Source organism: Sturnus vulgaris, chromosome 1 (assembly GCF_052056855.1).
Source record: "Sturnus vulgaris isolate bStuVul1 chromosome 1, bStuVul1.hap1, whole genome shotgun sequence".
Lineage (NCBI taxonomy): Eukaryota > Metazoa > Chordata > Aves > Passeriformes > Sturnidae > Sturnus > Sturnus vulgaris.
This window is the reverse complement of record NC_142243.1, coordinates 124,935,048-124,944,950: the sequence shown is the minus strand read 5'-3', so window position 1 is coordinate 124,944,950 and position 9,903 is coordinate 124,935,048. Positions and strand designations below refer to the sequence as shown.

Sequence of the window (9,903 nt, the reverse complement as noted above, 5' to 3'; positions counted from 1 at the left end):
GCGTCCCGGCGGCTCCCGGCGGTTCCCGGCGGCTCCAGCCCGCCCCCGGCGTGCGGACTACAAGTCCCGGGGTGCGCCGCGCCTCGCCGGAGCGCCATCTCGAGTGCGGTGCCACAGCGCGGGTTAGAGGAACACGCACCGGCGCTAAAGGTTCGTGCTCGATGCTAGATTCGCAGGGAAGCTGGAAGCGCACGGGAACCACCGGGTCCCCGCAGGGGACGATGCCCGCGTGCCTGGGGATCCTCTGCTGAGCTGTGACACACCGCTGAAGAAAACCCCCATGGCTTCTTGGTCTGTTAGCCAAGTACAGAGGTCACTGATATTTCACCCGCCAGTGACTGAAATAGGAGCTCACAGGTGCCAGCACATGGAAAGTATTTTCTTCTGTGCGATAACAGCGGCCGCTCCCTGTAGCTGGGCACCCTGCGGCCACCCGGCGCCGGAGCATCCCGCTCCTGGGCATTTGCCAGTTCCTGAGGATGAGGACCAGAGCGTACCTTTGCGATTTCCCACCCATGGGTGTGCAGGACTCATCCCGCTGGCTCTGCTAACCTGCAGCCGTGTGCCTTAACTGCACAACGCTGCTCTTTCTTCCCTGTGTAGCCGCCAGTTTTCGGAAAAGTTACTGGAACTTTGTGAACGCTGCCTCTCGGATTGAGAAGAAATTCGAGTTCAAAAGTTTCAGAAGAAAGCGCAGACAACTTCTTTCTTCAGTAGATGTTACAGGTGGTTTTGCGTGCTGATTTTAATCGGCCTTTCATAATACTAATATAATACATAATGCTAATGAGATCGAGTGATACTAACGTCTATATTAGCGTAAAATAACACTATAGTAAGAGAACGAACATAATACACCTCTAACTAGGATCCAAAGCACTCTCAATAACCTCCTCAGGCGTTAGTGCTTTGCGACACCTCTGCGTGCTGTTAATTGGCAACAAATAAAGTCAGTAAACACAGAGCTGGGCATTCCTTATCCCCAGTCCTGCTGTCTACACTTTTACACCGGACAGACCTTTGCCGCTCAGAGTTCTATTATTTTCTCTTCTTCCCGTAAGTGCATAATGAATGATGTGCCGGTGTCTCCCTGGGTGATTTTAGGAGCATGGGTAGGCGCGCACAGGATGAGACTTACAAGCCACAACCTCAAGCAGCTTTCGAAGCTGCTGTGCTGGGCAGCGCTGCTTCCCGAGCCGCCCTCCCTTCTCCACAGTGCAGTTATTGATTCCGTATGGCGAACCGAAAAGATGCTCAGCCTAATGGAAACACATGCCGGCAGGAACGGAGCCCGTGTTTTCCATTTGCCCGTGCGTCCCGGTGAACGATCCTGCGGGCAGCATTCCCCCCTCAGCCTCCATCCCCGCCGCGGTACTGAGCGCGGGCGGGAGGTGGCGTCCCGTAGGCATCAAGGACGGGGTTTGATGCTGAAACTGGGGAAATCCTGCATCATACAGGACGCCTGGCAGCCTCACCACCGCAAAGCTCGTTCTCAGCCAGTCCCGGGACACAGCCGGGGCTCGGGACACAACCCGTGCCCAGGACACGGCCCGTACTCGGGACACATGCCATGCCCGGGAGACAGTCAGTGCCCGGGACACTGTCAGTGCTAGGGTCACAGCCGATCCCGGGACACAGGCAGTGCTCGGGACACAGCCGGCCCCAGCCCTGCTGGGCGGAAGCAATTCCCGGACGCTTTTACCTCAGGCACTCGCCGGACACTCCGGCGCCCGCGCGGTGGTCAGGCACAAAGGTGGACGTCCAAAGCCGGGGTCCTTCCGGCGCGTAGGGCCTCGCCTGCGCGGGCGAATGAGCTAAGAGCGCGCCGCGCACGCGCACGACCCTCTCTTCCGGCGCTGACCATGGCGGACAAGGAGTGAGTCTCGTCCCGCCCGCTGGCATCCGCCGCCATCCGCGGCCGTCGTGCCGCCCGAGCCTTGCTCACACCGTCTGCGGGGCTGCCGCGCCTCCGCCGGGGCTGGGAGCGGTGGGAGGGGAGGGACCGGCGCGGCGGAGATGGAGCCGCCAGCGGCCCGGCCCTTCTGCAGGCGTCGACTGCGGCCGCTGGCCCTTGGCGGGGTGGGGAGGGAAAGCGGGCCCGGAGCGCAGTTGGAAATGTGGGGCTGGGGCGGCGAGGTTCTCCGGCCTGGGTGGGCGGGCAGAGCTGTGTTGGGGCTGGAGCAGAGAGTGATTATCCGCCGGGCTGCTGTAGGTGATCGTCAGGGTGATTGTGGCGCTATAAACACTGTTTTGACAAGTTTTGTTGCATCTAAGAGTTTAAAATCTTCAGGACAGGAGGGAGCGGGGCAGAAAGTGATATTCTGGAAGTTCTGCCTGAAGTTGAGGAGGAACTTTTTAACTGTACGGGTGACCACGCACTGGAACAGGTTGTCCAGAGAGGTTATGGAGTCTCCCTCGCTGGGGTTGTTCAAAATCATCCAGGTGCAATCCTGTGTTGTGTGCTCTGGGATGATCCTGCTTGAGCAGGGAGGTTGGACCAGATGACCCACTGTGGTCCCTTCTATCATCACCCACTCTGTGATAATCTGAGCAAGTTGAGAGTCTTGTAAAATAAATTTCACAGTATTGCTAAATAAGCTTTTCCTCTTCAAGCATCTGCTGAAGTGTTCATCGATCAGAGAGAAGTTATTATGAAATTACTTTATTACCAGTTGTAGCAAAGTAGGACAAGTCTTTGTAGTTACGGTTGTGTACAGCGCTGGTTGGTCTGTCAGGGTTTCTTATCTGGTACAAAATGTGAATGGTGCAGGTTCTGAACCAAAAAATCACCAAGTTCAGTCCCAGAGAAATGTCCTGGGATGCTGTTCCAGGCGTGGTAACAGTGAGGATGAGGAAGATGCAGTGAAGTGGCTTAAGGTAGCAAGGCTTGCACACATGTGTTTGAGAGTTTTGATATTTGTCATATGTAACATGATTTACCAGCTAAAAGGTTTCGTTTCTGTTTTCATTTAGAGTAAAGAAGGTGCCCTCTGTGCCCGAGAGCCTGCTGAAGAAGCGGCAGGCCTATGCGGTCATGAAAGCCAAACGTCAGAAGAAGATTTTGGCTATAAAAAAGGTGAATACTCTCTGATCTCTTGACTCGGATTGCTTATTTGCTGGAGTATCTGCTTCTATTACTGATGTGATGCAATACAGAAGTTCACAGTATGCTGATTTTTTTAATGTTTTGGACTAAAGTATGCTTTTAGTGGCTGATAACAAAGTTCTGGGCAGAGTTAAGGGTGAAGTGTACAGTTGTATGTAATGTTGATGTTAGTCTTGTACAGGGCCTTTGTGAGGGGGAGCTTGATGTGTGATCAGAGAACCCTAGAGCTGTAGGGGGTTGGAAGGGACTTTAAAGGTCATCTAGCTCCAACCCCTGAGCCACCTTCCACTACACTAGGTTGCTCAAAGATCCAATCCAACTTGGCTTTGAACACAATTAGGCTTGGCCCTTCCACCGCCACCTGGGGCAACCCATTCCAGTGTCTCACCACCCTCAATAAAGAATTTCTTCCTTATATCTAACCTAAATTTTCCATCTTCCAGTTTGTACCCATTACTCTTTATCACCACAGCGCTGATGAAGAGTCAGGAATGGTAACATTGGTTGCTGTGTAACAGCTCCAGGTTCTCTGGAGCATCACTCAGGGTTGTTTTGAGCTGTGCGATACTGATCTGTGTTACTTGGGGGAAGTTCTAGAATAAGGCATGTTACTTGAGGGTGATTTTCACTTGTTAAAGGCATTTTCTAACTTTAAGCCATTTCCAATTTATTGCAGTACCGCAAGGCACAAAGGAAGCTCATCTATGCAAGAGCCCAGGCTTACCACAAGGAGTACAGGCACATGTACAGGCAGGAGATCCGTATGGCCAGGATGGCCCGGAAAGCTGGCAATTACTATGTCCCAGCTGAGCCGAAACTGGCATTTGTAATCAGGATAAGAGGGTAAGGTTGGATACAGGTATAAGCAGTTGTATGTTCAAAAGTACTGAACTTGGCTTTCCTGTTACCACTCTGTTTCGAGGGCTTAAATACTTTTAACAAGATAAAGCCTTCTATCAGTGGCTTGAGAAGTTGTTGGTAAATATTGTACGTGCCCTTGGGGTGTGTTTAATTAAGGGCTAAATTATTTTTCTGCCTAGTGTCTTTAGGAATCCCTGATTTTTAAGAAGACAAGGCGGAAAATACATGCAGACAATTATTCTTTCTCACCTTTAACTTGATAAAATTATATTCCCAAACATTCTGCTGAGCTGTTCTTCAAGTGTTTGCTTCATTCTGCTCTGGTAAAGTGTTACACAAAACTGAAAACAAAGTGTGATTGGAAGAGCTATGTTCAGGGCAGCGCAAGGCTAGTTTTAAATTGTTGCAGTATAACACTTACTTCAGCTCTTTTTATGGAAATAGATCTTTTTAACTTCATACTAAAATATATAGCAATACTAAATTAATTTATTAAGCTTGCTTTGTGTAATTCATGAAATGTGTTTTCATATGGGAGCAGTGCTGTTGTGTGTTGGGGTTATTTTTTTAACCTTATACCTAGTGTTTCTGGGATGTTGATAATTCCGGCTGTTTCGTTTTCTTCTCCAGTACCAATGGTGTCAGCCCAAAGGTTCGCAAGGTTCTGCAGCTTCTCCGCCTGCGGCAGATTTTTAACGGCACCTTTGTAAAACTCAACAAAGCCTCTATCAACATGTTGCGGATTGTTGAACCCTACATTGCCTGGGGGTGAGTGAAAGGCCTAGTTGTACCAAATCAGGGTGCAAGTCTTGAGCGGGTTTTGCATTTTGCTATGCTAGACTTGCAGGGGTTTATCATCTTCTGTGTGCTTTCCTATCTTTGGATTGAAAACGTGGACAAGGCAGTGCTTTAACAGTAATGGCTGCTTGATCCGATTGCACTCTCATGGTGTTCTTGGGAACTTGGTGTGAGATTTACTTCTCTGCTGCTTTTGTGTTTACGTGTGGAACATGCTGAAATGACCTTTAGTTGTTTGATATGGAAGTCCAAATCAGGGATGTTAACGTTAACCTGAAATGTGGCTTGCAAAGACCTAAAATTCTTTTTTTGAACGTGACTGTTTCAGTTACCCCAACCTGAAGTCTGTTCATGAGCTGATCTACAAGCGAGGCTATGGCAAGATCAACAAGCAGCGCATTGCTCTGACTGACAACCGCCTGATCCAGAAACGCCTTGGTAAAAATTCTGAGTGAAATGGGAAGCCAGCTGCTTGCCTCGGGGTGATCAGTGCTGAGCTGGGCAACTGTCCTTAAGTGTCACTGGGGTACACTGGTGTTTAGTTATGATCTCTACTTCTGTCCTAGATGTTTAATACAAAGCAAGCTGGAAGTAATTTAATCAAAAAGTATTGAAAACAGGTGTAAATAATCAAATATTAGCCTTTAAAATTTGTAATATTAAATGTAACCTCCTTGACCTTTATGGGGTCAGTAGGTCTTTGAGTAACAAAAAAGTGCTGTAGCATGAAAGAGTCATCATAGCTTTGAACTTTGAGACTTTAATATTAGACATTTTGTCTGACTTTTGTGATCAGTTAAATAGACTTTTTAAACTTGTTTAAAGAACTAGGTAGTAATCAGTGTATTCAGTAAAAGCAAAGCATGGTGAACAGTTGGGATATGGGCTGCTCTGGGAAGCTCCCTTCTCTTGCATGCCAGAATGAGTGAAAGTGGCCACTCGAGTCTCTCCCTTTTTTTGGCACTTGATTTGCATTTTGCTTCAGATTAGGCTGTGTCTTGTGTGTTTCTTTTCCTGTGCAGTGGATAAACATCCTGAAGGTGCATGTCTTCTGTTGTAATCTCTTTCTAGCACTGTGTTTTAGGAGAGGTAACTTGTGACATGTCACTGAAGACTGTGGAAAGGCATTAAGGAAACATGCTGTAGCATTATTCGGCAGCCCAACTTAATAGCTAGTGAGTTTCCCTGAGTTACACATTGCAGTGGTTTAGGTGTATTTAATCTAATTTTTCTCCAAAGAACAGTCTGTTTTCCTAAGATTCAGTAAGTGTGGGTTGTTTTTTGTTGCTCCTCACTGCTGGCAGCAAATATTTAAGTTGAAAGTGCCATCTAAATTTTGACTGGGCTGCAACTAATCCATTTTAATTGGAAAAGTCAGTCATTCAGTTTCATGACAAAGTGAATGGTTTCTGAGTTTCTGAAGTTTATCAAAATAAGTAGGCATGACAGTAACAACGTGATAATTTTTAGTTTGTTATTCACTAGTGCCTCTGAAGTCTTTCTGAAAACTGTGTCTGAATTTTAGGAAAGCTTGGCATCATCTGCATGGAAGATGTGATCCATGAAATTTACACCGTTGGCAAGAACTTCAAAGTTGTGAACAACTTCCTTTGGCCCTTCAAGTTATCCTCTCCTCGGGGTGGAATGAAGAAGAAAACGATCCACTTCGTGGAAGGTGGGGATGCTGGGAACAGAGAAGACCAGATCAACAGACTCATAAGGAGAATGAACTAATGGTGAGATACGGCCCAAGGCAATCAACTGTTCAGCTCTGCAGGCTGCTGTCATTATTTGTCAGACATTCAAGTTTAACAGATGCTCACTCATTCTTGGGTGGTACCTACAGTATAAAGCTGCTTGAACAATACAGTGTTCTGGTTTTATTTTGGAAGTCTTACTAAAGCTTAAACATTTGGGAAGTTAAATTGTCAGTGTCGCTGGTATGTTTAGGAAATACAAACATTACCAATAACTTACTTTAAAGCCTTATTTGGTTTTATGCTGGGAAGCTTTGAGATCTTGGCTAAAACTTTCAAGCCTCATTAATGACCTGTTAATACGATTGAAATCTTGTGATTGCAAATACTGTGTTTTTTTCAAGTTTTCTAGAAAAGCCTGATTAGGACTGGTCTAAATTTTCAGCTTGTTCAAGCTTCAGAATGATTAATTTAAAGCTTTCATGTATAGTGACTAAGTTGGTAATTTTGAAAGACTGATTTGCCCATTTGAGTAGTCTGTCCTTTAGAACTGAGAAGGTCACTTAAAGTGACAGCTGAGTCCTAAAGGTAGGGCCTACTGCAAACAATGTCTTACTGTTGTTGTCACTTTGCTGTTCATGCTTTTGTGAGAGGCCTCTGCCATTCATAGCCAACACTTTCTTCAGCGTTCTTATACTTCACTTTGCTTTTTAGACACTAAACTACCTTCAGTGTTTCCCATATCTTAGTTTCAGTCAAATATCTTTTTGGTTTGACAAGTGTTCTGAAATTTAAGAAAACTTCATTGTCTTTGGGTGTTTGAAAAGGATATCAGACAAAGACCAATTTTTCCCCAAACTAATTCCTCCAAAGTCAAAAGGGTTTTTTTGGTTGACTTGTTGGGATTTGTTTGGTGTGGGGTTTTTGTTTTTAGCAGGGTTCTGTTTTTTCTTTTAGATCAGATAGTCACTTTACTTAGGAATTTCTAGCTTCACAGCATTGGTTCATAAAAAATGGGTAGTGTTGTGACTTTACAGTTTAAAACAGGTGCAGTTGCATTTGTGTGATTCAGAAATTAATTTCTGAAATCCAGAAATTAAAGTTCCTGGAGGGAAGGAAGTTTTATGTTGTTTCGTTTTGCTGTTTTAGAGGGTTTTTTTCATCAAGTCCTTTAAAAATATTCTTACAGCCAAGGTACAGCAAATTGAACTAATTGAGGTCTGCTTTCTGTCCAAGGATTTAAAAGAGATGTAGGAAATAGTTTCCATTTGATTGACAGTGCTAATTCTTGAAGCTTTTTTTGTAGGCTGCTGATTTCCTCAGTTCAAGCTCCTTGCATATTGTGCTGTTATCTGCCATCTGTGAAGTCAGCAGAGTTTTAAAGCACTAGTTACATGGCATGAGGAAATTCCAACATCGGGAAAATAGTTCCTTACTGGGAACAGTGTTCTTGAAAAGCTTTTTAGCTCAATTATGGGAAGATGTTGGTAACTGTTAAAGCAGAATTGTTGTAATGTTTGATGCCTGGGGTGATGTTAAGTTACTCCCACTACTATTCTTGAAGAAATTTTGCTGCTGGTGGCAGGAACTTGGAAGTTCAGTACTGGCAGATGTGTCCTTGAAGTTAGTGCATAACCAAGGCCGAGGAGGACCGTATGCTCCTGTATGATTTCTGAGCATTATCCTGTTTTTAATGGAAGCTGCAACTTTTCTGTTAGTGTAGATCCTTTCTCCTCCATCTTCCTTGCTAAACATCAGATATATGCTGGTAGTATTCTCAGGAGCCTTCCCACATATGGGAAGCTTCTAGTTCACTATTGCAGCTGTTGTAAATGTCTGCAAGGGTTGATATATTGGCAGAGAAACAAGAGATACTCATTCATCTGGTTGCTCGTCTTTTCACTGGACTTGTAGCTCAGCATCCCATATAAGTGGCATACATGAGAGTTTTGTCTTTTAATTTGGGAAGAGACCTTGCAGTTTCTTTATGCTTACAAGCAGTTAGGCGTTTCTTTTCTGTGGTTGTGAATGGAGTGCACGATTAAAATTTGAGTAGCCTACATGTAGAAAATAGAAGAATGTTGTATTTATTACTGAGGCCATGTCCAAACTGGAGTAGTAGGTTCAGGTGGCATACTGGCAGTACTTTCCAGGTAATGTCGTTATGAAGGGCTGTGTATATGAAGAAGAGTAATCCTCTTTCCTATAAGTACATAGTTCCCTGCTATTTGTCTTTATTCCTTATTCAAATGTCACTTAGTTCTTAAGTGATAATCTCAAGTGAATGAAAAAAATAGATTTCCATACTGATTCCTTCGTATAGACTGCAGGAAAGAGCATAGTAGTTGAAAGCAAATGTTGACTATCAGTATTGGCAGCATACTGAATTTCATCAATTTTTCAAGCAAACTTTACAAGACCTGGACCCAAGTTGGCTTTTTTGCTTTCATTTTTGTATGTAAACAGTCTCTGAAATGTACCAAAAATGAGAGTGCAGCAAAGTTAGAATATGCACAATGTCTTGGCATGTCTTTAAATATCAAGTATAGGTATCAATGGTTCAAGGTAGAAATGTTTATCCTATTAGGTCTGGTACTCAGAATCTCTGTTTTCAGTGAAGAGGTGTTAATGTAGAAGTTAGTTACTGTGTGTGAGACTACTGCAGTCTTAAATCCAGTGAAATGAGTGCTTTCAGCCAAAATTACGAACTGTAAAAATGCATTACTTTTTCATGTGGCCAGAGTTGTTCCAGATCTACATGTGCCTAATGATACCTTTTTCTTTTTTGCCTTGCAGGTAAAGATGCCCAGCTGCAATATTTCAAAGTCTGGTCTGTTAATAAAACAATCTTGCACAAAACAGTCTGTTGTCTTGATTGGTCTTTTCTTGTGATCCTCTTCTGAAGTGGTGGCGTTTGCCAGGTTCACTTTGGAGTCGTGTGTTTCAAAGAGCCATAGTTTGAATTAGCAGTATGTAGATACTGCTTAACCTTCATTTGGAGGAAGAAAATTTGGAAGGATTTGTACAGGTAACAGATGAGGTTTTGAGTTGCAGCAATAAATGATGACATGAGCTGTGTGCTGTTGAGCGGGCAGCGTTCCTGGTTATCTGTAGTGCACCATAAAGCTCTGTGAAAATCTTTTTTTATGTAAAGAAGGAGCAAGTGAAATCTGTTCTTAACATCTTAAGATCAGAGAATCATAGAGTGACCTAAGTTGGAAGGGATCATAAAGATAAAATCTAGTTTCAATGCCCCTGCCGTGAACACTTTTAACTAAACCAGGTTTTTCAGAGCTCCATCCAGCTTGGCCTTTAGCACTTCTAGGAATGGAGTGTCCACCACTTCTCTGGGCAACCTCTTCCAGTGCCTCACCATTCTTAACAGTAAAGAATTCCTAAAATCTAAAAAAATGTACTTCCAATTTGAAGCCATTGTGCCTT

The 9,903-nt window shown here is 44.5% G+C and overlaps 1 protein-coding gene across 1 annotated transcript; it reads left to right on the top strand.

Moving 5' to 3' along the window:
* Positions 1–1,843: 1,843 nt before the first annotated feature.
* RPL7 (ribosomal protein L7) lies at positions 1,844–9,323 on the top strand. Its single transcript, XM_014883519.2, has 7 exons — positions 1,844–1,876; positions 2,974–3,076; positions 3,783–3,949; positions 4,598–4,735; positions 5,094–5,203; positions 6,291–6,501; positions 9,259–9,323. Exons 1-6 carry the CDS (start codon positions 1,863–1,865, stop codon positions 6,497–6,499), a joined length of 741 nt encoding a protein of 246 aa, XP_014739005.1. The 5' UTR covers positions 1,844–1,862; the 3' UTR covers positions 6,500–6,501; positions 9,259–9,323.
* Positions 9,324–9,903: the final 580 nt, after the last annotated feature.

Coding starts and splice junctions, on each gene's coding strand:
- RPL7 (XM_014883519.2), top strand. Junction 3,950..4,597: donor TTTGTAATCAGGATAAGAGG/GTAAGGTTGGAT, acceptor TTTCTTCTCCAG/TACCAATGGTGTCAGCCCAA. Junction 5,204..6,290: donor CCTGATCCAGAAACGCCTTG/GTAAAAATTCTG, acceptor TCTGAATTTTAG/GAAAGCTTGGCATCATCTGC.